This window comes from Pseudophryne corroboree, chromosome 1, assembly GCF_028390025.1.
Source record: "Pseudophryne corroboree isolate aPseCor3 chromosome 1, aPseCor3.hap2, whole genome shotgun sequence".
NCBI lineage: Eukaryota > Metazoa > Chordata > Amphibia > Anura > Myobatrachidae > Pseudophryne > Pseudophryne corroboree.
The window spans coordinates 383887901-383914409 of record NC_086444.1 but is presented as its reverse complement, the minus strand read 5'-3'; the positions used below and the strand labels follow the sequence as shown (position 1 = coordinate 383914409).

Genomic DNA, 26509 nt, shown 5'->3' with positions numbered 1-26509 from the left:
GTGAGTGTGTGGGTGGTAAGAAACTGCTGGGTGAGTGTTTGGGGTGCGTGGGGGAAAAAAAAAAGTGAAATTATCCTTATAATACCAAGGGGTATTATTAATGTATCAGGAGGTGACCAATAAACAAAGTATTTTTGTTTGCCATCATCTTATTTAAATGAAGACACAGGAAGAATACATTATTGTAATATATTGTGTTAATAAATTACAATAAATTTTCTCTGACGTCCTAGTGGATGCTGGGAACTCCGTAAGGACCATGGGGAATAGCGGGCTCCGAAGGAGGCTGGGCACTCTAGAAAGATTTATGACTACCTGATGTGCACTGGCTCCTCCCACTATGACCCTCCTCCAAGCCTCAGTTAGATTTTGTGCCCGGCCGAGGTTGGATGCACACTAGGGCTCTCCTGAGCCTTTAGAAAGAAAGTATAGAAATTAGGTTTTTTATTTTCAGTGAGACCTGCTGGCAACAGGCTCACTGCAGCGAGGGACTAAGGGGAGAAGAAGCGAACCTGCCTGCTTGCAGCCAGCTTGGGCTTCTTAGGCTACTGGACACCATTAGCTCCAGAGGGATCGACCGCAGGCCCAGCCTTGGTGTTCGGTCCCGGAGCCGCGCCGCCGTCCCCCTTACAGAGCCAGAAGCAAGAAGAGGTCCGGAAAATCGGCGGCAGAAGACATCAGTCTTCACCAAGGTAGCGCACAGCACTGCAGCTGTGCGCCATTGCTCCTCACACACACTTCACACTCCGGTCACTGAGGGTGCAGGGCGCTGGGGGGGGGCGCCCTGAGAAGCAATAATAATAACACCTTGGCTGGCAAAAATACCACAATATATAGCCCCAGAGGCTATATATGTGGAAAATACCCCTGCCAGAATATAGGAAAAAGCGGGAGAATAGTCAGCGGAAAAGGGGCGGAGCTTTCTCCTGCAGCACACTGGCGCCATTTTTCCCTCACAGCTCCGCTGGAAGGAAGCTCCCTGGCTCTCCCCTGCAGTCTACACTACAGAAAAGGGTAAAAAAGAGAGGGGGGGCACTAAATTTAGGCGCAGTATACATTTATATAGAAAAAGCAGCTATAGGGGACATAACTCAGTTAGTCCCTGCATTATATAGCGCTCTGGTGTGTGCTGGCATACTCTCACTCTGTCCCCCCAAAGGGCTTTTGTGGGTCCTGTCCTCTGTTGGAGCATTCCCTGTGTGTGTGCGGTGTGTCGGTACGGCTGTGTCGACATGTTTGATGAGGATAATGATGTGGAGACGGAGCAGATGCCTTTAGAAGGGATGTCACCCCCTGCGGGGCAGACACCTGAGTGGATGAGCTTATGGAAAGAAATGAGTGCACGTATAGACTCCTTACATAAGAAATTTGACGACATGCCAAATGTGGGACAGCCGACTTCTCAGCTCGTGCCTGTCCAGGCGTCTCAAAGGGCATCAGGGGCTCTGAAACGCCCGCTACCTCAGACCGCAGACCCAGATGTCGACACTGATACTGACACCAGTGTCGACGACGACGAGTCTAACCTGATGCCCACTAAGGCCATTCACTGCATGATTGAGGCAATGAAAGAGGTGTTACACATTTCTGATATAACTACAGGTACCACTAAAAAGGGTATTATGTTTGGGGAGAAAAAACTACCCGTAGTTTTTCCCCCATCAGATGAATTAAATGAAGTGTGTGAAGAAGCGTGGGCTTTCCCTGATAAAAAATTGGTAATTCCTAAGAAGGTACTAATGGCGTTCCCTTTCCCGCCAGAGGATAGGTCACGTTGGGAAACACCTCCTAGGGTGGATAAAGCGCTCACACGTTTATCTAAAAAGGTGGCACTACCGTCTCCGGATACAGCCGCCCTCAAGGAACCTGCTGATAGAAAGCAGGAGGCGATCCTGAAGTCTGTATATACACACTCAGGCATTATACTTAGACCAGCTATTGCGTCAGCATGGATGTGCAGTGCTGCCGCCGCGTGGTCAGATAAACTGTCAGAAAATATTGACACACTAGACAGAGACACGATCCTGCTAACCATAGACCATATCAAAGACTCAGTCTTATATATGAGAGATGCACAGAGGGAAATCTGCCGGCTGGCATCTAAAGTAAGTGCATTGTCCATTTCTGCTAGGAGAGGCTTATGGACTCGCCAGTGGACAGGAGATGCAGATTCTAAAAGGCACATGGAAGTTTTGCCTTATAAGGGTGAGGAATTATTTGGGGATGGTCTCTCGGACCTAGTTTCCACAGCAACGTCTGGGAAGTCAGCATTTTTACCCCATGTCCCCTCACAGCCTAAGAAGGCGCCGTTTTATCAGGTTCAGTCCTTTCGGACCCAGAAAAACAAGCGTGGAAAAGGCGGGTCTTTTCTGTCCAGAGGCAGAGGTAGGGGAAAAAGGCTGCAACAAACAACAGGTTCCCAGGAGCAAAAGTCCTCCCCCGCTTCTTCTTCCAAGTCCGCCGCATGACGGTGGGGCTCCACAGGCGGAGCCAGGTACGGTGGGGGGCCGCCTCAAGAATTTCAGCGATCAGTGGGCTCGCTCACAGGTGGATCCCTGGATCCTTCAAATAGTATCTCAGGGGTACAAACTGGAATTCGAGGCGTCTCCACCCCACCGGTTCCTAAAATCTGCCTTGCCGATTGCTCCCTCAGACAGGGAGGCGGTGCTAGCGGCAATTCACAAGCTGTATTCCCAGCAGGTGATAATCAAGGTACCCCTACTTCAACAAGGCCGGGGTTACTATTCCACACTATTTGTGGTGTCGAAACCGGACGGTTCGGTGAGACCCATTTGAAATTTGAAATCCTTGAACACATACATAAAAAAATTCAAGTTCAAGATGGAATCGCTCAGGGCGGTTATTGCAAGCCTGGACGAGGGGGATTACATGGTATCCCTGGACATCAAGGATGCTTACTTGCATGTCCCCATTTACCATCCTCACCAGGAGTACCTCAGATTTGTGGTACAGGATTGCCATTACCAATTCCAGACGCTGCCGTTTGGACTGTCCACGGCACCGAGGGTATTTACCAAGGTTATGGCGGAAATGATGATACTCCTTCGAAAAAAGGGAGTTTTAATTATCCCGTACTTGGACGATCTCCTAATAAAGGCGAGATCCAAGGAACAGTTGTTGGTGGGAGTAGCACTATCTCAGGAAGTGCTGCACCAGCACGGCTGGATTCTGAATATCCCAAAGTCACAGCTGGTTCCGACGACACGGCTACTGTTCCTGTGTATGATCCTGGATACAGTCCAGAAAAAAGTGTTTCTCCCGGAGGAGAAAGCCAGGGAGTTGTCATCTCTAGTCAGAGACCTCCTGAAACCAAAACAGGTATCGGTGCATCACTGCACGCGGGTCCTGGGAAAGATGGTAGCTTCTTACGAAGCAATTCCCTTCGGCAGGTTCCATGCCAGAATCTTTCAGTGGGACCTATTGGACAAATGGTCCGGATCGCATCTTCAGATGCATCGCTTAATAACCCTGTCTCCAAGAACCAGGGTGTCTCTACTGTGGTGGCTGCAGAGTGCCCATCTTCTGGAGGGCCGCAGGTTCGGCATACAGGACTGGGTCCTGGTGACCACGGATGCCAGCCTTCGAGGCTGGGGGGCAGTCACACGGGGAAGAAACTTCCAAGGACTATGGTCGAGTCAGGAGACTTCCCTTCACATAAATATTCTGGAACTAAGGGCCATTTACAATGCCCTAAGTCAAGCAAAATCCCTGCTCCTACACCAGCCGGTGCTGATCCAATCAGACAACATCACGGCAGTCGCCCATGTAAATCGACAGGGAGGCACAAGAAGCAGGATGGCAATGGCAGAAGCCACAAGAATTCTCCGATGGGCGGAGAATCATGTACTAGCACTGTCAGCAGTGTTCATTCCGGGAGTGGACAACTGGGAAGCAGACTTCCTCAGCAGACACGACCTCCACCCGGGAGAGTGGGGACTTCATCCAGAAGTCTTCCAGATGCTGGTAAACCGTTGGGAAAAACCACAGGTGGACATGATGGCGTCCCGCCTCAACAAAAAGTTAAAAAGATATTGCGCCAGGTCAAGGGACCCTCAGGCGATAGCTGTGGACGCTCTAGTGACACCGTGGGTGTACCAGTCGGTTTATGTGTTCCCTCCTCTGCCTCTCATACCAAAGGTATTGAGAATAATAAGAAAGCGAGGAGTAAACACAATTCTCGTGGTTCCGGATTGGCCAAGACGAGCGTGGTACCCGGAACTTCAAGAGATGATCTCAGAGGACCCGTGGCCTCTGCCGCTCAGACAGGACCTGCTACAGCAGGGGCCCTGTCTGTTCCAAGACTTACCGCGGCTGCGTTTGACGGCATGGCGGTTGAACGCCGGATCCTGAAGGAAAAGGGTATTCCGGAGGAAGTAATTCCTACGCTTATTAAAGCCAGGAAAGATGTTACGGCAAAGCATTATCACCGCATATGGCGGAAATATGTTGCATGGTGCGAGGCCAAAAAGGCCCCAACAGAGGAATTTCAACTAGGTCGATTTCTGCATTTCCTGCAAGCAGGAGTGAATATGGGCCTAAAACTAGGCTCCATTAAAGTACAGATCTCGGCTCTGTCGATTTTCTTTCAAAAAGAACTAGCTTCAGTACCTGAAGTTCAGACATTTGTGAAAGGAGTGCTGCATATTCAGCCCCCGTTTGTGCCTCCTGTGGCACCTTGGGATCTCAACGTGGTGTTGAGTTTCTTAAAATCACATTGGTTTGAGCCACTAAAAACCGTGGATCTAAAATATCTCACGTGGAAAGTGGTCATGTTATTGGCCTTGGCTTCAGCCAGGCGAGTGTCAGAATTGGCGGCTTTATCATGTAAAAGCCCTTATCTGATTTTCCATATGGATAGGGCAGAATTGAGGACTCGTCCCCAGTTTCTCCCTAAGGTGGTGTCAGCGTTTCACCTGAACCAGCCTATTGTGGTGCCTGCGGCTACTAGGGATTTGGAGGACTCCAAGTTGCTAGACGTTGTCAGGGCCCTGAAAATATATGTTTCTAGGACGGCTGGAGTCAGAAAATCTGACTCGCTGTTTATCCTGCATGCACCCAACAAGCTGGGTGCTCCTGCTTCTAAGCAGACTATTGCTCGCTGGATTTGTAGTACAATTCAGCTTGCACATTCTGTGGCAGGCCTGCCACAGCCAAAATCTGTAAATGCCCATTCCACAAGGAAGGTGGGCTCATCTTGGGCGGCTGCCCGAGGGGTCTCGGCTTTACAACTTTGCCGAGCAGCTACTTGGTCAGGGGCAAACACGTTTGCAAAATTCTACAAATTTGATACCCTGGCTGAGGAGGACCTGGAGTTCTCTCATTCGGTGCTGCAGAGTCATCCGCACTCTCCCGCCCGTTTGGGAGCTTTGGTATAATCCCCATGGTCCTTACGGAGTTCCCAGCATCCACTAGGACGTCAGAGAAAATAAGAATTTACTCACCGGTAATTCTATTTCTCGTAGTCCGTAGTGGATGCTGGGCGCCCATCCCAAGTGCGGATTGTCTGCAATACTTGTAAATAGTTATTGCTAACTAAAGGGTTATTGTTGAGCCATCTGTTGAGAGGCTCAGTTGTTTTCATACTGTCAAACTGGATATAGTATCACGAGTTGTACGGTGTGATTGGTGTGGCTGGTATGAGTCTTACCCGGGATTCAAAATCCTTCCTTATTATGTCAGCTCGTCCGGGCACAGTGTCCTAACTGAGGCTTGGAGGAGGGTCATAGTGGGAGGAGCCAGTGCACACCAGGTAGTCATAAATCTTTCTAGAGTGCCCAGCCTCCTTCGGAGCCCGCTATTCCCCATGGTCCTTACGGAGTTCCCAGCATCCACTACGGACTACGAGAAATAGAATTACCGGTGAGTAAATTCTTATTATTTATCCTGTGTCTTTATTTTAAGAAGATGATGGTAAACAAGAAGTCATTATGTTTATTGGTCACCTCCTGCTACATTAATTGTTTAATCCCCTAAATAATGTAATCCCCTAAAATGTATGCCCGGTCCATAACCAGACTCCACCCCATCTACAGACGCCACCCCCATTAGGTCTGCTTCTAAAAATTTCCTGGGCTGGTTTTCCAACCCAATCCACCCCTGCCACCCTGGCATCCCTGGTTGCGAGCATGAAAACCCCTTGTAAACGAGCTTTACCCCCTGGAAACACGCATGACATCCAGCTCAAGAAATCCCTGGGAACAGGCATTACTCCCTCGAAACAAGCATGACACCCAATGCATGAAACCCCTGGTAACAAGCATTACCCCCTGGCAGCGAGCTTGACACCCAGCACATGAAACCTCTAACAACGAGCATAACACCCAGTGCATGAAACCCCTGGCAATGAGAATGACACCTTGAGTATGAAAACCCCTGGCACCATGCATGGAACTAAGATCATGAAACCCCTGGCAACGATCAGGTGATTTAAAAGTAACTAGAAGCCTTACTGTAGGGCTTAATGTGTAACGGGCATTGTGGTGTGTGGCATAATGTATAACGGGCATTGCAATGTGTGGCATAATGTATAATGGGCATTGCGATGTGTGGCATAATGTATCACGGACATTGTGGTATGTGGTATAATGTCTCATGGGCATTGCAGTGTGTGGCATAATGTATAACGGGCTTTGCGGTGTGTGTCATAATATGTCACAGGCATGATGGTTTGTGGTATACTGTATCATGGGCATTGTATGTGGTGTAATGTTTCAAGGGCATTGCAGTGTGTAGCCTAATGTATAATGGGCATTGCGATGCTTGGCATAATGTGTCACAAGCATTACAGTTTGTGTCATAATGTATCACAGGCATTATGGTGTGTGGTATAATATCTTAGGGGCATTGCAGTGTGTGGCTTAATTTATAACTGGCATTGCAGTGTGTGGCATAATGTGTCACAGGCATTACGGTATGTGGCATAATGTTTCAGGGGCATAATGGTGTGTGGCATAATGTTTAAGGGCCATGGCAGTGTGTGGCATAATGTGTAAGGGGCATTACTATAAGGAGTTAAAATGATACATAATGTTGGGGACATGAATCAGGAATATTTTTTTTCCTGTGGTGGCCAATGTCTCGGCGTGCAGGTTGTAAAACTGGGGTATAAGATAGTCTTTTCCTGCAATGTGATGCCCCTTCAGTGAGGCCACGCCCATTTTAGCGAGGACACACCTGTTTTTATATTCATCGCTTTTCTAGTGGCCATTATGGGAGGGGGGGTTTAGTGAATTTTTTGGCTTGGGGGAGAAATATTTCTAGTTATGCCACTAAACCCTGCAGTGTCATCTGTACATTTACCCTTACTGTACAGTGCCTCATCTGCACCAGTATATAAATAGTCATTCTAGTTAGTGACCATACTGCTAATCTCATTTTCAGCTGCAATTTGTAGATCAGTCCTGGCCAACCTATAGACAAAGCTTCAATCTATAGAGCAGGGCTCTTCATGCAGCTCTCCAGCTGTTGTGAAACTACAAGTCCCGGCATGCCTTGTCACAGTTTTGCTGTGCATACAGGGGTGCACATGCTATTACCATGTGCATCCCTGTATGGTTACGGTCTACCCATCAAATGTCTACTTCCAGAAGCACACCGCGTATATGTTAGCTCAAGCTGGTTCCTTGAGCATGCACAAAAAAATATTTTTGGCTAGGGCCAACAGTATAGTCTTTGGCTGCAGCAAAAGGAGAAATGGAGCTTCCCAAAGTGCCTGTATACATAGACAATGGGGTAAATTTACTAAGATGGAAGTTCTATTTAAGATGGGATGTTGCCCATAGGAACCAATCAGATTCCAGGTATAATCTTCTAGAAGGTACTAGATAAATGAGAAGTAGCATCTGATTGGTTGCTATGGGCAACATCCCATCTTAAATAGAACTCCCATCTTAGTAAATTTACCCCAATGTGGTTCTTCAGGACTGACTAGGACTAGAGGTAGATACATGTAATATAAATCCTTGTAAGATTCACAGTTCAACTTTTCAACCAGTGTGATATCAGCAAATTAAGTATTAACAATTCTATATCTACCCTGGATTGCAAGATTGATCAATTCTTTACACACAATAAAAATGAACTATAAACATATGAATTTCCAACCACGATTCTTAAGCCCAGTACACACTAGCCGAGTCCCCGCCAACGCCGATATTGGCTGCGGCGGGGTGCCGGCATTGGCAAGTGCATACACACTTGCCGATGCCAGCGGGGAGGGGAACGACGGCGGGGGGAATGACACATATGCTGCAGTGTAAAAATAAAGCAGCCAGTATTTACCCTGCACAGAAACATAACCCACCCAAATCTAACTGTCTCTGCACATGTTATATCTGCCACACCTGCAGTGCACATGGTTTTGCCCATTAGCTAACAAATTTGCTGCTGCGATAAGATCTGAATTAGGCCCATGGTTTCTACTAGTTAGGGGTAAATTAGGGATTTTGAAAATGTACTTAACTTACTGAAAGTAGCATTACACTTTAACATCTCAAAAGAAAATACAGTTCTGTACAAACACAGAAATTAAGTACATTGTGGAGTAAGTACCAGGGTAAAGCTGGGCATACACTATACCAGTGGTTCCCAAATTCGATCCTCAAGGACCCCCAATAGTTCATGTTTTCCAGGTCACCTAGCAGGTGCACATGTGGAGCTAATCATTTCACTTCTGTGAGGAAACCTGTAAAACGTGAACTGTTGGGGGTCCTTGATGACCGAGTTTGGAAACCACCTCACTATACAATTATTTAGCAGATCATCTGCCAGATCTGGCTGGTTGGAATTAAAATCTGGTAATGGATAAGTGCAAATGACAATTGATCATTGGCGCCCAAACACTGGAAAATGGACAAGAGCTGGTTAAATCTTTGTATTTCAACAAATTTGTCTGAAGGACAGGTTTTGTCCATCTGTTTGGGAGCAAATGGTCGATTGTCATTTGCTGTCATCCATTACCAGATTTTCATTCCAACAAGCCAGATCTGGCAGATGATCTGCCAGATAATTGCAACCAATCAGATTCTAGCTGTTATCTTCTAGAAGGCGCTAGATAAATTATAAGTAGAATCTGATAGGTTGCTATTGGCAACATCTCCACTTATTGTTTGTAAATGAAAGGCTGACTTTTTAATAACTATAAGTAAATGTAATTGAGCGTAAGCTAAATGTTACCTATTCAGAAGACTTACTAAGACCTATGAGAGTGCCCCATTTCATTCCCATTCTGCCTTGTGTGTGTCCTTCCTCTGGGCATGCACAGTGGGAAAATATGCACAATACGCCACACCAACTGGCATAGTGCTCACACTGTATCAGGCCCTTTAGGGTACCCAGACATATTAAAATCTTTAACAATGCAAATACAATATACGGTTGTAGATTGTGTCCCTACAGACCGTATGCGGTTAGCATACCGCTCGTCGGGATCCCGGCTGTCACAATACCGACACCGGGATCCCGACTGGGGCACCATACCGCCGCCGGTATACCAGTGAGGTAGGTGATTTCCCCTCTATGGGTGTTCATGACACCCATAGAGGGAGAATAGAACCTGTGCCACCGAGCCCGCAAGGGATGCCAATGTCGGTATACTGACATTCAGCATCCCGTGCAGCGGAATAACATATCGATCCCCTACAGACAATACACTGTGTTATGTTTTAGGAATTATAGACAAAAATAAATTGGATTGCACATAAATAAATGAAAAGTTTTCCCAACACAACTATTTACCTGTCTGCCTTGTGTGCTGCTGTACAGACTTGTATAGTTACGGCACACACAGCAATATGATGGCACTGACGGACCCCACACACTGGGCGATGTTACCGATTTTATCGGGCAACGATATTATCGATGGTCGATTTTGCCGCCAATGATTTTTGCCTACACACTGGACGATATCGATAGTCAATTTGCACGATATGAGAGTACATACATCTATATCGTCTAAATTGACTTGCATGTATAAACGAGGATAGATCAACGATGAACGATAGCGGGGCCGCGCATTGTTCTCATTGATGCATACACACTGACCAATATGAACGATTTATTGTTCATTTTTGAACGATATCGTTCATATCGATCATCGTTATCTCCAAGTGTGTAGGGTCCTTAAGAGAGAAACGTTCAATCCATCCAATCTGAACTCTATACAATCTGAATAGATACTTTTGATTGGATTTGATTGCAAGCCTTCCACATCCTGATTCTTATACAATATGACCAAAATGAATCAAACAATATGACTCAATCCTTAATCTGTGAACCATGACATAAAATTGTCATTATTTTAACTGCATTTTATATATCTATTAAATTTGGCAGCACTTTAATAAAAATGAACCTGTTGCTTTATTTTAGGCTGTAAGAGCCATTGCTTTCTCACTGGTGACCAACACTTCAATTGTGAATTTAAATCTCAGCGATAACTGGATGGAAGGAGACGGGGCAGCAGCAATTGCAGATATGCTGAAAGAAAACTGCTACATTTCAGGTGTGCCTATTGAGCATCATTTGCATTGACATTACCCTTTACTGTTCATTTTAGACTTCTGCCATGTGCTGAACATAACTAATGGGTGGTGTTGAAAGTGTTAATATGTACATAATAAATCTGTCATAAGCTAGTATATATTGGACACATTAGGAGTATTTTACAAACGACAAAAATTGCAGAGCCACACTCCTTTATATGTGCAAGTAAAGTACGTGTCCTATTAGCGCATTTGTAGGTGCTCGATCACATTATGGTCTTTGGGACTATTCCTGAAAAATCAACTGCACCTGACTCTTCAGGTTTCTGAATCCTCCTGAAAGTGCGTATAGTGGAAAATAAGATTTTACTCACCGGTAAATCTATTTCTCGTAGTCCGTAGTGGATGCTGGGACTCCGTAAGGACCATGGGGATTAGCGGTTCCGCAGGAGACTGGGCACAACTAAAGAAAGCTTTAGGACTACCTGGTGTGCACTGGCTCCTCCCACTAAGACCCTCCTCCAGACCTCAGTTAGGATACTGTGCCCGGAAGAGCTGACACAATAAGGAAGGATTTTGAATCCCGGGTAAGACTCATACCAGCCACACCAATCACACCGTATAACTCGTGATACTATACCCAGTTAACAGTATGAAATATAACTGAGCCTCTCAACAGATGGCTCAACAATAACCCTTTAGTTAGGCAATAACTATAAACAAGTATTGCAGACAATCCGCACTTGGGATGGGCGCCCAGCATCCACTACGGACTACGAGAAATAGATTTACCGGTGAGTAAAATCTTATTTTCTCTGACGTCCTAAGTGGATGCTGGGACTCCGTAAGGACCATGGGGATTATACCAAAGCTCCCAAACGGGCGGGAGAGTGCGGATGACTCTGCAGCACCGAATGAGCAAACTCTAGGTCCTCCTCAGCCAGGGTATCAAACTTGTAGACTCTTACAAAAATGTTTTAACCCGACCAAGTAACAGCTCGGCAAAGTTGTAAAGCCGAGACCCCTCGGGCAGCCGCCCAAGAAGAGCCCACTTTCCTCGTGGAATGGGCTTTTACAGATTTAGGGTGCGGCAGTCCAGCCGCAGAATGTGCAAGTTGAATCGTGCTACAGATCCAGCGAGCAATCGTCTGCTTAGAAGCAGGAGCACCCAGCTTGTTGGGTGCATACAGGAGAAATAGTAGCGAGTCAGTTTTCCTGACTCCAGCTGTCCTGGAAACATATACTTTTCAGGGCCCTGACTACGTCCAGTAACTTGGAATCCTCCAAGTCCCAAGTAGCCGCAGGCACCACAATAGGTTGGTTCACATGAAAAACTGATACCACCTTAGGAAGGAATTGGGAACGAGTCCTCAATTCCGCCTTATCCATATAAAATACCGATAAGGGCTTTTGTATGACAAAGCCGCCAATTCTGATACACGCCTGGCCGACGCCAAGGCCCACAGAATGACCACTTTCCACGTGAGGTATTATAGCTCCACGGATTTAAGTGGCTCAACCCAATGCGACTTCAGGAAATCCAACACCACGTTGAGATCCCACGGTGCCACTGGAGGCACAAACGGGGGCTGACTATGCAGCACTCCCTTAACAAAAGTCTGAACTTCAGGCAGTGAAGCCAGTTCAATTTTGGAAGAAAATCGATAGAGCCGAAATCTGGACCTTAATGGAACCCAATTTTAGGCCCATAGTCACCTCTGACTGTAGGAAGTGCAGAAATTGACCTAGCTGAAATTTCTCCTTTGGGGCCTCCCTGGCCTCACAGTACGCAACCTATTTCCGCCATATGCGGTGATAATGGTTTGCGTTCACTTCTTTCCTAGCTTTAAATAGCGTAGGGATAACTTCCTCCGGAATTCCCTTTTCCTTCAGGATCCGGCGTTCAACCGCCATGCCGTCAAACACAGCCGTGGTACGTCTTGGAACAGACAGGCCCCCTGCTGCAGCAGGTCCTGTCTGAGCGGCAGAGGCCATGGGTCCTCTGAGATCATTTCTTGGAGTTCTGGTTACCAAGCTCTTCTTGGCCAACCCGGAACAATGAGTATAGTTCTTACTCCTCTCCTTCTTATTATTCTCATTACCCTGGGTAAGAGAGGCAGAGAAGGGAACACATACACCGACTGGTACACCCACGGTGTTACCAGAGCGTCCACAGCTATCGCCTGAGGGTCCTTGACCTGGCGCAATATCTTTGTAACTTTTAGTTGAGGCGGGACGCCATCATGTCCACCTGTGGCCTTTCCCAACGGTGTACAATCATTTGGAAGACTTCTGGATGGAGTCCCCACTCTCCCGGGTGGAGGTCGTGTCTTCTGAGAAAGTCTGCTTCTCAGTTGTCCACTCCGGGAATGAACACTGCTGACAATGCTAACACATGATTTTCCGCCCATCGGAGAATCCTTGTGGCTTCTGCCATCGCCATCCTGCTTCTTGTGCCGCCCTGTCAGTTTACATGAGCGACCGCCGTGATGTTGTCTGACTGGATCAGCACCGGCCGGTGTTGAAGCAGGGGTCTAGCCTGACTTAGGGCATTGTAAATGGCCCTTAGTTTCAGATATTTATGTGTAGGGAAGTCTCCTGACTTTTCCATAGCCTTGGAAGTTTCTTCCCTGTGTGACTGCCCCCCAGCCTCGAAGGCTGGCATCCGTGGTCACCAGGACCCAGTCCTGTATGCCGAATCTGCGGCCCCCTAGAAGATGAGCACTCTGCAGCCACCACAACAGCGACACCCTGGCCCTTGGAGACAGGGTTATCCGCCGATGCATCTGAAGATGCGACCCGGACCACTTGTCCAACAGATCCCACTGGAAAATCCTTGCATGGGACCTGGCGAATGGAATTTCTTCGTAAGAAGCTACCATCTTTCCCAGGGCTCGCGTGCATTAATGCACCGACACCTGTATACGTATTAGGAGGTCTCTGTCTAGAGACGACAACTCCTTGGACTTCTCCTCCGGGAGAAACCCTTTTTATCCTGTTCTGTGTCCAGAACCATACCCAGGAACAGTAGACGCATCGTAGAAACCAGCTGCGACTTTGGAATATTCAGAATCCAGCCGTGCTGTTGTAGCACTTCCCGAGATAATGCTACTCCGACGAACAACTGCTCCCTGGACCTCGCCTTTATAAGGAGATCGTCCAAGTACGGGATAATTATTTCGGCCATTACCTTGGTAAATACCTCAGTGCCGGGGACAGACCAACGGCAACGTCTGGAATTGGTAATGACAATCCTGTACCACAATTTTGAGGTACTCCTGGTGAAGAGGGTAAATAGGGACATGCAGGTAAGCATCCTTGATGTCCAGTGATACCATGAAATTCTCCAGGCTTGCAATAATCGCCCTGAGCAATTCCATTTTGAACTTGAACCTTCGTATATAAGTGTTCAAGGCTTTCAATTTTAGAATGGGTCTCACCGAACCGTCTGGTTTCGGTACCACAACATTTTGGAATAGTAACCCCGGCCTTGTTGAAGGAGGGGTACCTTGATTTCACCTGCTGGAAGTACAGCTTGTGAATTGCCGCCAGTACTACCTTTCTCCGAGGGCAGCAGGCAAGGCTGATGTGAGGTAACGGCGAGGGGGAGTCGCCTCGAACCTATTTGCAGAACCTAGGGATCCACCTGTGGGCAAGCCCACTGGTCCCTGAAGTTCCCGAGACGCGCCCCTACCGCACCTGTCTCCACCTGTGGAGCCCCAGCGTCATGCGGTGGACTCAGAGGAAGCGGGGGAAGATTTTTGATCCTGGGAACTGGCTGCTGGTGCAGCTTTTTTCCTTCTTCCCTTGTCTCTGTGCAGAAAGGAAGCGCCTTTGACCCGCTTGCTTTTCTGAAGCCGAAAGGACTGTACCTGAAAATACGGTGCTTTCTTAGGCTGTGAGGAAACCTGAGGTAAAAAATTTTCTTCCCAGCTGTTGCTGTGGATACGAGGTCCCAGAGACCATCCCCAAACAATTCCTCACCCTTATAAGGCAGAATCTCCATGTGCCTTTTACAGGCAGCATCACCTGTCCACTGCCGGGTTTCTAATACCCTCCTGGCAGAATGGACATTGCATTAATTCTGGATGCCAGCCGGCAAATATCCCTCTGTGCATCCTTTATATATAAGACGACGTTTTTAATATGCTCTATGTTAGCAAAATATTATCCCTGTCTTAGAGTATTAATATTATCTGACAGGGTATCAGACCACGCTGCAGCAGCACTATTTATGCTGAGGCAATTGCAGGTCTCAGTATATAACCTGAGTGTGTATATACAGACTTCAGGATAGCCTCCTGCTTTTTATCAGCAGGCTCCTTCAAGGTGGCCGTATCCTAAGACGGCAGTGCCACCTTTTTTGACAAACGTGTGAGCGCCTTATCCACCCTAAGGGATATCTCCCAACGTGACCTATCCTCTGGCGGGAAAGGGTACGCCATCAGTAACTTTTTAGAAATTACCAGTTTCTTATCGGGGGAACCCACGCTTCTTTACACACTTCATTCATTCATCTGATGGGGGAACAAAACACCGGCTGCTTTTTCTCCCCAAAAATAAAACCCCTTTTATGTGGTACTTGGGTTCATGTCAGAAATGCGTAACACATTTTTCATTGCCGAGATCATGTAACGGATGTTCCTAGTGGATTGTGTATATGTCTCAACCTCGTCGACACTGGAGTCAGACTCCGTGTCGACATCTGTGTCTGCCATCTGAGGTAACGGGCGTTTTTTGAGCCCCTGATGGCCTTTGAGACGCCTGGGCAGGCGCGGGCTGAGAAGCCGGCTGTCCCACAGCTGTTACGTCATCCAGCCTTTTATGTAAGGAGTTGACATTGTCGGTTAATACCTTCCACCTATCCATCCACTCAGGTGTCGGCCCCACAGGGGGCGACATCCCATTTATCGGCCTCTGCTCAGCCTCCACGTAACCTTCCTCATCCAACATGTCGACACAGCCGTACCGACACAACGCACACACACAGGAAATGCTCTGACTGAGGACAGGACCCCACAAAGTCCTTTGGGGAGACAGAGAGAGAGTATGCCAGCACACACCAGAGCGCTATATAATGCAGGGATCAACACTATAACTGAGTGATTTTTCCCCCAATAGCTGCTTGTATACATATATTGCGCCTAAATTTAGTGCCCCCCCTCTCTTTTTAACCCTTTGAGCCTGAAAACTACAGGGGAGAGCCTGGGGAGCTGTCTTCCAGCTGCACTGTGAAGAAAAAATGGCGCCAGTGTGCTGAGGGAGAAGCCCCGCCCCTTTTTTGGCTGACTTTTCTCCCGCTTTTTTATGGATTCTGGCAGAGGTAATTTATCACATATATAGCCCTGGGACTATATATTGTGATGATTTGCCAGCCAAGGTGTCTTATATTGCCCTCAGGGCGCCCCCCCCAGCGCCCTGCACCCATCAGTGACCGGAGTGTGAGGTGTACATGAGGAGCAATGGCGCACAGCTGCAGTGCTGTGCGCTACCTTGGTGAAGACCGAAGTCTTCTGCCGCCGATTTTCCGGACTCTTCATGCTTCTGGCTCTGTAAGGGGGACGGCGGCGCAGCTCCGGGAACGAACACCAAGGTCGGGTCCTGCGGTCGATCCCTCTGGAGCTAATGGTGTCCAGTAGCCTAAGAAGCCCAAACTACCACCTGTTAGGTAGGTTCGCTTCTTCTCCCCTTAGTCCCTCGCTGCAGTGAGTCTGTTGCCAGCAGATATCACTGTAAAATAAAAAACCTAAATATACTTTCTTTCTAGGAGCTCAGGAGAGCCCCTAGTGTGCATCCAGCTCAGCCGGGCACAAGAATCTAACTGAGGTCCGGAGGAGGGTCTTAGTGGGAGGAGCCAGTGCACACCAGGTAGTCCTAAAGCTTTCTTTAGTTGTGCCCAGTCTCCTGCGGAGCCTCTAATCCCCATGGTCCTTACGGAGTCCCAGCATCCACTTAGGACGTCAGAGAAATAGGGAATTTCACTTTTAAGTCCAAACTTTTCACTCTTCTAAAGCTTAGGGCGATATTCAATTGTTATATTGTTCTGAGCTCTCATCTAAAGTGACAGGAAATCACTGGGCGATATTCTATTGATTTTTTTTAATCGCAGCTATTGCGCCCACAGAGGTCTGGTTTAGCCGCGTAAAGCAGCTATACCCGACCAAACCAATGGGCACAATGCAAAACCAATGGGCACGATGCAAAAAGTCTTGTTTGGGTGCCAAAACAGGTCACTTTTTACGCATTTCAAGTCGCCACTCCTGAGGGGTGTGAGCTGGAATGCTGGCACCAGCAGCCATCTGCCTAAATGAAACAACAATTGGGGCGATATTCAATTGTTATGCACTGGCAGCCAATTCAATTGTTGCTCCATTCGGGCGTGATGGCTGCTGGCGCAGGCATTTCAGCTTGCACCCTCCAGGGGTGGCGAGCTGAAATGCACAAAAAGTGACCAAATGTGCCTTTTTTCGAGTAGACATGATAGTTGCAATAAAAAAATCAATTAAATATCGCCCTGCGATCTCCCGTCACTTAGATGGGAGATCGGGCACAATATAACAATTGAATATCGCCCTTGAATTGCTCCATTGGGCACCATCTAGTGGCTGTAAGCACAATAATAATTGAATATCACCCATTGCCTCAGTTTTATCTTAAAAACACTTTTTTTGGTGTATTTGAAGGTTTTTATTACATTGACCACAATGTACTTTCCAGAAGCGCGACCAGAAGGTGCAAATGTCATCCCATTAAAACTGCAAAATAAAACCAGATCTTACACACCAGTAAGGTGCCAGAAAATAATCATCTATTTTAGTTTCCTCACATCCAGGGCTGCCATCAGAAATTGGGGGGTCCAGGACTGACAAAATAGGCAAAATCCTTTGAAGAATGTCTCCCTCCTGTAACTTGTCCCTTGGTATATTAGAAAGTCTCTATCATGTCACCCCTTTACCCTCTCTTTTCCAAACTATACGTGTTAAGATCTTTTAGTCTTTGAAGGTAAGGTTTGTGATGTAGGCCATGCGCCATTTTAGTTGCCCTTTTTTTACGGTCTGTAACTAATTAATATCCTTCTGAAGATATGGCCTCCAGAACTGAACACAGTATTCTAGTTGAGGCCGTACCAGTGACCTACACATTGGTAGCATCTGACTAGCCTTCCTCATTGCTTTGTTACATTGCTTACCTGACTTTAAGTCACCTGAAATAGCGACACCTAGATCCCTTTCCTCCTCTGTGGTCTCCCATTAATACTAAATTTAGCCTTTGGATTTTTGGAGACCCAAGTGCATCATCTTGCATTTTTTGACATTAAACTATAGTTGCCACATCTTGACAAAGGGGGTCATTCTGATTTGATCGCAGCAACAAGTTTGTTAGCAATTGGGCAAAACCATGTGCAGTGCAGGGGAGGCAGATATAACATGTGCAGAGAGCGTTAGATTTGGGTGGGTTATTTTGTTTCTGTGCAGGGTAAATTCTGGCTGCTTTATTTTTGCACTGCAATTTAGATTGCAGATTGAACACACCACACCCAAATCTAAGGGGCCCTACACACTGGCCGACCCGCCGCCGAGCTGCCCGACGGCGGATACGGCCGACGAGCGACCCGGCGGCGGGGGGGGGGGGGCAGTGACGGGGGGAGTGAAGTTTCTTCGCTCTCCCCGTCACCCGGCTGCATTGAAGTGCAGGCAAATATGGACGAGATCGTCCATATTGGCCTGCATGTACAGCCGACGGGGGACCAGCGATGAACGAGCGCGGGGACGCGCATCGTTCATCGCTGGTGCCTCCACACTGAAAGATATGAACGAGTTCTCGTTCATTTATGAACGAGATCGTTCATATCTTTCAAAAAATCGGCCAGTGTGTAGGGCCTATAACTCTCTCTGCACATGTTATATCTGCCTCCCCTGCAGTGCACATGGTTTTGCCCAACTGCTAACAAAGTTCCTGCTGCGAACAACTCTGAATTACCCCCAATATCCTTTGTTAAAAAAAAACCTGCATACTGTATGTAGGTGCTATATAACGATAATAAAGAAAGAAGTTGGCAATGACTGATTCCTGGCTTATGTTTTCAGAGCTACACTTGTGTGATAACAAACTTGGACTGAAAGGAGCCAAGGCCCTGTCACTGATGCTCATGGAGAACATAACTCTTCAGAAGGTGAACCTGTCAGGAAATGAGTTTGGTGATGAGGCGTCTCCCTGCCTCTCTGATGCCATAATGAACAACCAGAAGGTTGAATTAATGAATCTCAGCCATAACATGTTTGGAGATAAATCAGGTATAGTAATATTTTTAACTGTTGATGAAAATAATTATGTTTATTTCTTTATCAGGGTCCATAGGCTCCACAGGATTTACCATGGGATATAGGTGGTTTGGAGAGAACCAGGCACCAAAATGTTAAGCTTTCAGGTCCCAGAATGCACTTGTGCTATACCCCGCCCCCAGCCCCAGGCCATCCAGTTTTTCATTTGGTTGGTTCTAAATCGGAGTGGGGTAAGGGACTCTGACGTCACCAGGGGGCGGAGCCATGTCACCAGCGGGAGAAGCCACAGCTGAACAGGGTACCCGAAATGGGCTCGCTTCGCTCGCCACACTTCGGGCTCAGTGGCTCGCTCCACTCCACTTCACTCGCCACTGGGTTACTAAAGGTAATAGTTGGTGGCATGGATAGTAGAGGAAATATCCCGCTGGCCTAGCTCCTCCACTTGTGCCATGACTCCTCCCCCTGACGTAAAAGGTCCCTTAGTGTATGTTTTAAAATTGTTGTATTGAACAGTACCTTATATACAAGCGCCCTCAGATCTGTGTTTTTTCTTGCTATTATTCCTTGAACCTTTACTAACAGGAGGTTCTTCTAGAGGTACTGCTCATTATTCTCTTAGCGCAATTGGGTACCCCCCCTTTTCTATATATATATATATATATATATATATATATATACCAGTTGATCCTGCACTCACATCTCCAATGGTTCAACGTGGCGGGTGCTCCCAATAGACCGAAATCGGTCTACACACAATAGCCAAAATTCCACTCGGTGGAGGGTGCACTCACGCTAATATAAAAGGCAGTTTGTACATAAAAGAACAATGTTTATTGGTCATCCAATAAAGCCGTAGTGTCGACGTTTCGGTTCAACTAATGAACCTTTTTCAAGACCGGCATTAGTGCTTTAGTCAAACAGACATCAGATTAGAAAGTATTACCAGAACGTCTGATACCACTCGACCTTAATATGCGGGTGATAAGTATAAAATCCTCTCAAACATACACGCATATGTGAAAAAAGGTCAGAAGAATCTGCTAAGACAGACACTGCTGCTAAGATGCAGCTGCAGGGGCACATGGATGCATAGGATAATGTAATCAGGAATCCAAGTCATCCCTGCGCTGCATCATGACTTGGATTCCTGATTACATTATCCTATGCATCCATGTGCCCCTGCAGCTGCATCTTAGCAGCAGTGTCTGTCTTAGCAGATTCTTCTGACCTTTTTTCACATATGCGAGTATGTTTGAGAGGATTTTATACTTATCACCCGCATATTAAGGTCGAGTGGTATCAGACGTTCTGGTAATACTTTCTAATCTGATGTCTGTTTGACTAAAGCACTAATGCCGGTCTTGAGAAAGGTTCATTAGTTGAACCGAAACGTCGACACTACAGCTTTATTGGATGACCAATAAACATTGTTCTTTTATGTACAAACTGCCTTTTATATTAGTGTGAGTGCACCCTCCACCGAGTGGAATTTTGGCTATATATATATATATATATATATATATATATATATTTATTTATTTATTTATTTATTTTCATATTCTGTATTTCCTTTCTTTAACAGGTGAGATTTTTGGGGCTGCGATTGCTGAAAACACAGGAATGTTGGAGCTAAATCTCAGCTGGAACTGTTTCCGTGGAAAAGGAGCAGTTGCAGTTGCCAAAGGTTTAGGGGTAAGAGTCCAATGAATTAATTTTTTCAAAACAGCGACTGCAGAATTACCCTTCTTCAGGAACATTTCACATGTCCAATGAGTGGGAATCAATTATGTTTAGTTTTATTCAAGTAATCTAATAATGCCATTCTTCATCTCCAAAATTGAGGATATTCAAAATTACATCTCCTCCCGTCACCCCTCTGCTGCCCCCATGCCCCCACCATCCCTCCCCTCCATTTATCCCACCCTGTCCTGCTTCCGTCCCACCTCAGACAAGGAAGTCCACTCCCTCATCTTATCCTCCCCTCTCTCAACCTGCCCCTTGGACCCCCTCCCCTCCCGTCTTCTCCGCTCCCTCCCCACCACTGCCTGCTCCCACCTTGCTCACCTCTTTAACCTATCGCTCTCTACTGGCATCTTTTCCTCACCATTCAAACATGCTCTGGTGTCCCCTATTCTCAAAAAAAACAACCTCGACCCTTCATCACTCACTAGCTACCGCCCCATCTCTCTTCTCCCCTTCGCCTCCAAACTACTTGAACGACTGGTATACAGCCACCTCACTAGCTACCTCTCTGACCACTCCATCCTTGATCCACTACAATCTGGCTTTCGCCCACTCCACTCCACTCCACTCCACTCCACTCCACTCCACCGAGACTGCCCTGGTGAAAGTCACCAATGACCTGCTTTCAGCCAAATCCAAGGACCACTTCTCTTTGCTCATCCTTCTGGTCCTCTCTGCTGCCTTTGACACTGTGAATCACCCTCTCCTCCTCCGCACACTCCAAAATGTTGGCCTCTCTAGCACCGTCTTTGACTGGTTTACCTCATACCTCGCTAACCGCTCCTTCGCTGTGTCTGCCTCCGGAACCACCTCACACCCTTCCATCCTTCCTGTTGGTGTCCCTCAGGGTTCTGTCCTAGGCCCCCTTCTGTTCTTCCTGTACACCTCTTCCCTGGGTGCGTTCATTAACTCCTTTGGTCTTCAATACCACCTCTATGCTGATGACACACAACTCTACCTCTCCTCTCTTGATCTGTCCCCCTCTGTCCTCTCTCAGGTCTCCAGCTGCCTCTCTGCCATCTCCACCTGGATGTCTGAGCGCTCTCTGAAGCTCAACATGGACAAAACTGAACTCATTATCTTTCCCCCAGCAAGAGCAACACCCCCTACTAATATCTCTATCACTGTTGACAACACTATCATCTCCCCCCGTTCCCTAACTCCGCTGCCTGGGCGTCACTCTTGACTCCTCCCTCTCATTTGCACCCTACATCCAAGCTCTGGTGCAATCTTGTCGGTTCCAGCTACGCAACATTGGTCGCATCAGGCCATTTCTCTCCCAGAGTGCAACTAAACTTATCATCCACTCACTGGTCATCTCACGACTCGACTACTGCAATGTTCTCCTCACTGGCCTCACTTGCTCCCACCTCGCTCCCCTCCAATCTGTCCTTAACTCCGCAGCTAGGCTCATCTTCCTCTCCCGCCGCTCCACTTCTGCTACTCCCCTTTGACAAAATCTACACTGGCTCCCATTCCCCTACAGAATCCTCTTCAAACTCCTCACCCTCACATACAAGGCCATCTCTAATTCCGCTGCTCCCTACATTTCCAATCTCCTCTCCCTTCATACCCCCTCCCGCCCACTTCGGTCGGCTGATGACCGTCATCACCTCTCCTCTGCCTTGGTCACTGCTTCCCATGCACAAGTTCAGGATTTTGCCCGTGCTGCACCCCTTCAATGGAACGCGCTCCCACGCTCCATTAGACTCTCCCCGACATTGCAAAGCTTCAAACGGGCACTGAAAACCCACCTATTTATCAAAGCGTACCCCTCCAATGCATAACCTAGTCCTTAGGCTGCTCCTCCATCCCCCTGCCCCATGCCTTGAACATCTCTGCTTTGCTTGCATACCGCCATCAGGCTTCCTCCTGCTTGCTTGCACCTCATGTCATTTGTTTGTCGTCCCTCCCCTCTAGATTGTTAGCTCTTCAGAGCAGGGCCCTCTTTCCTCTTGTTGTCTAAGCCCTCTTCTCGACACAGTTCACTCAGCGACCATCTTTACCTGCTTTTTCTCCAACTGGTAAAGGCTCCTCTCTATCTATGTCCGCCAGCCCCAAGTAAGCAGTATTATGTTTTGAGAATTGTGGTGCTCTTTGTTACCTGCACTCCATTTTTGTTATTTATTTAGTGTAATGCTAAGTTTTGTCTACCTGTACTGTCCTTTGTACGGCGCTGCGAAACACTTGTGGCGCCCTATAAATAAAATGTAATAATAATAATAATAATAATGTCCTTGTTATCTCTAATCAAATGAACCCAGTCAGCACAATAATGTGCTTTTCATTCATTAGAGATCAATGGGCCTAATTCAGATCTGATTCCAGCAGCAAATATGTTGGCTAATGGACAAAACCATGTGCACTGCAGGTGGGGCAGATATAACGTGCAGAGAGAGTTAGATTTGGGTGGGGTGTGTTCAAACTGAAATCTAAATTGCAGTGTAAAAATAAAGCAGTCAGTATTTACCCTGCACAGAAACAAAATAACCCACCCAAATCTAACTCCCTCTGCACATGTTATATCTGCCTCCCCTGCAGTGCACATGGTATTGTCCATTAGCTAACAAATATGCTCCTGCGATCAGATCTGAATTAGGCCCAGTGTCAGAACTCTGGAATTTTGTGAATCCAAGTTAGAATCTCTATGTGGCTTGCTTAATCTGGACTGGAATCTGGAGAGACAACTGGAACAGGCAGCGCCAGCCCTAGGCATAGGCAAATCAGGCAAATACCTAGGGCATTTGAAATGTCTAGGGGCACAAGCAGCTTCTGCTGATTAAAATTATAAGCAGCATGCCTATATTCTATATAAGGGGCATTATGTGTGACACTATGTGAATAAGGGTATTAATAATGTGCGGCGTATGTGTAAGGGACATTATGTGTATAAGGGCATTAATAAAGGTTGGTGTATTGTGTAAGGCACATTATGTTCTAAGGACATTAATAATGCTTGTTATGTCTGAGGAGCATTACTGTGTGGTATTATGTGTATAAATGCATTACTAATGTTTGGCATTAAGTGTATAAGGTGCTCTACTATGTGGCATAACGTATAGAAAGGGCATTACTGTGTGGTCTAATGTGAATAAAGATCAATATGGTGTGGTATAATGTGAATAAGAGGCAATGCAGTGTGATGTAATGTGAATAAGGGGCAATAATGTGAGGAGTAATGTATATAAGGTAAAGTGATACTACTGTGTGATCTTAAGTGAATAAGGGACACTATCGCATGATATAATGTGAATAAAGTTGCACTACTGTGTGGTGTAATTTGAATTGGAGGTACTATTTTGTGGCCATGACCCTTCCCAGCATGAGCCAACAGCTGCGGTTGGTAGAGTTGTTGTCAGCTGATCTTCGGCAACATGGTGGCGCCCAGTACCCTCGGCCAGCAGGGAGGATAGCGGTGAGCTGGAACGGGGTTCAGGGGTACTGGAGCCAGCACAGTGGGAAGTGGAGCAAGGGGCAAAGTGAGACCCGCGGGACCACTGGAGCCGGACTAAGCTGCGCACTGGTAAGATCCGTGATGCTAATTCCCGAATCCTGACAATCAGCTAGCTGTGTGCACATTTGTGACGATAAGGCACCTGACATGCACTATAAATCCAGCCTGCATCTGGAGGTCTAGAAACAAAAAGCTGGTTACATACTAGACGACATGAAACTTCAACAATATCGGCTGACGATTTCCCTTGAACTACCCAAAATCCCAGACAGTCAATACAGTGCATACACACTGAGTGATATTTATGACCAATGATATATACAGGAGTTGTCCGATATTATTAGGGGTTTCAGCCTAATTTAAAATGTCGTTCATCATTTGTAGCGTACACGCTGGACAATATGCACATTGTCTTTAACGACATAGCTGAAATAAACCTGCGTGTACAGACAACAAAAGACCTTGTTAACGGCCTACGGGAGTGCGCATAATTGACGATACAGGGGGTCAATCAGACCCAAACGCAGCCACACGTCAGTACGCAGCGGCTGCATTCGGGTGGTCTGCGCACATACACTTGCTGCAGTGCACGTGCGTGACCTTACACATTACGGCCGCATCCAGGAAGGATGTGGCCGCAGTGTAATTGACAGCAGCGGGTGTTCGCGGGACTGCGGTGTTGGGTGGGGCGTGGCGGGACGAATGGGGGTGTTCTGGGAGCATTTTTGGGGCAGCACACGCAGCCACTCCAAGTAAATAATGGTAGCGGGCCAACTGACAGTGCAGCCAGACTGCGCTGAAAGGGGTCAGTCTATGTTGGATGCGGACGCATCAGGAGGCGGCCCGTCACACATGCTGGGTGGCCCCCAGCATGTGAGGAGATTGAAGCAGATCTAGTATACAGAATCAAGTCCTTAGTGCATACAGAAAAATTAGAAAAATGTCACTCAGAAATATCGGAATCTGCAATATCGCTCAAAAAGTCATCCAGTGTGTACCCAGCATTAGATGTCACTGCTACAGTACTATAAGCTCATTATTCAGTGGATAGTGAGCTCTGCATTACTGCGGGAATATGGCACAGTACATACATCTGCGTGAATAACTAGTATGGTACCGCCCAGTACTGCCAACAAGGATAAGAGAAAGCTTTAAGGGCAGTACACTCGGAGAGAGATGTGTGCTGAGTGATCTGTCACAGACCGCTCAGCACACATCTCTCCCCCCGCTCCGCTGAGCTGAGCGAGGAAGGAGTGGTGGTGGGGGCACCAATTTCACCCAGCGACTGAAATGAGCGATGTGCTACATCTAGCACCGGCGATAGCGACGCACGGGGCCGCGCATTGCTACCGCTGTGTGGCATACACACGAGAGATCCATGCTTAAAATCTAAGCAATGTAGTCAGATTGCTTAGATTTTAGGAACGGATCTCTCCGTGTGTACCCCCCTGTAGACTAGTGATGTGCACCGAAAATTTTTCGGGTTTTGTGTTTTGGTTTTGGGTTCGGTTTCGCGGCCGTGTTTTGGATTCGGACGCGTTTTGGCAAAACGTCACCGAAAAATTTTTGTCGGATTCGGGTGTGTTTTGGATTCGGGTGTTTTTTTTTCAAAAAACCCTAAAAAACAGCTTAAATCATAGAATTTGGGGGTCATTTTGATCCCATAGTATTATTAACCTCAATAACCATAATTTCCACTTATTTTCAGTCTATTCTGAACACCTCACACCTCACAATATTATTTTTAGTCCTAAAATTTGCACCGAGGTCGCTGGATGGCTAAGCTAAGCGACACAAGTGGCCGACACAAACACCTGGCCCATCTAGGAGTGGCACTGCAGTGTCAGGCAGGATGGCCATTCAAAAAAAATACTCCCCAAACAGCACATGATGCAAAGAAAAAAAGAGGCGCAATGAGGTAGCTGTGTGACTAAGCTAAGCGACCCAAGTGGCTGACACAAACACCTGGCCCATCTAGGAGTGGCACTGCAGTGTCAGGCAGGATGGCACTTCAAAAAAATTGTCCCCAAACAGCACATGATGCAAAGAAAAGAAGAGGCGCAATGAGGTAGCTGTGTGACTAAGCTAAGCGACCCAAGTGGCCGACACAAACACCTGGCCCATCTAGGAGTGGCACTGCAGTGTCAGACAGGATGGCCCTTCAAAAAAATACTCCCCAAACAGCACATGATGCAAAGAAAAAAAGAGGCGCAATGAGGTAGCTGTGTGACTAAGCTAAGCGACCCAAGTGGCCGACACAAACACCTGGCCCATCTAGGAGTGGCACTGCAGTGTCAGACAGGATGGCCCTTCAAAAAATACTCCCCAAACAGCACATGATGCAAAGAAAAAAAGAGGCGCAATGAGGTAGCTGTGTGACTAAGCTAAGCGACCCAAGTGGCCGACATAAACACCTGGCCCATCTAGGAGTGGCACTGCAGTGTCAGACAGGATGGCCCTTCAAAATAATACTCCCCAAACAGCACATGATGCAAAGAAAAAAAGAGGCGCAATGAGGTAGCTGTGTG

General features: G+C 47.1%; 1 protein-coding gene across 1 annotated transcript in view; it reads left to right on the top strand.

The window, feature by feature from the left end:
• LRRC74B (leucine rich repeat containing 74B) overlaps positions 1-26509 on the top strand; it is a 130277-nt gene that overhangs the window by 10897 nt on the left and 92871 nt on the right. The window contains exons 4-6 of the mRNA XM_063913199.1: positions 10390-10522; positions 18590-18796; positions 20367-20476. Coding sequence (XP_063769269.1) covers positions 10390-10522; positions 18590-18796; positions 20367-20476 — 450 coding nt within the window. The remainder of the gene's footprint in view (positions 1-10389; positions 10523-18589; positions 18797-20366; positions 20477-26509) is intronic.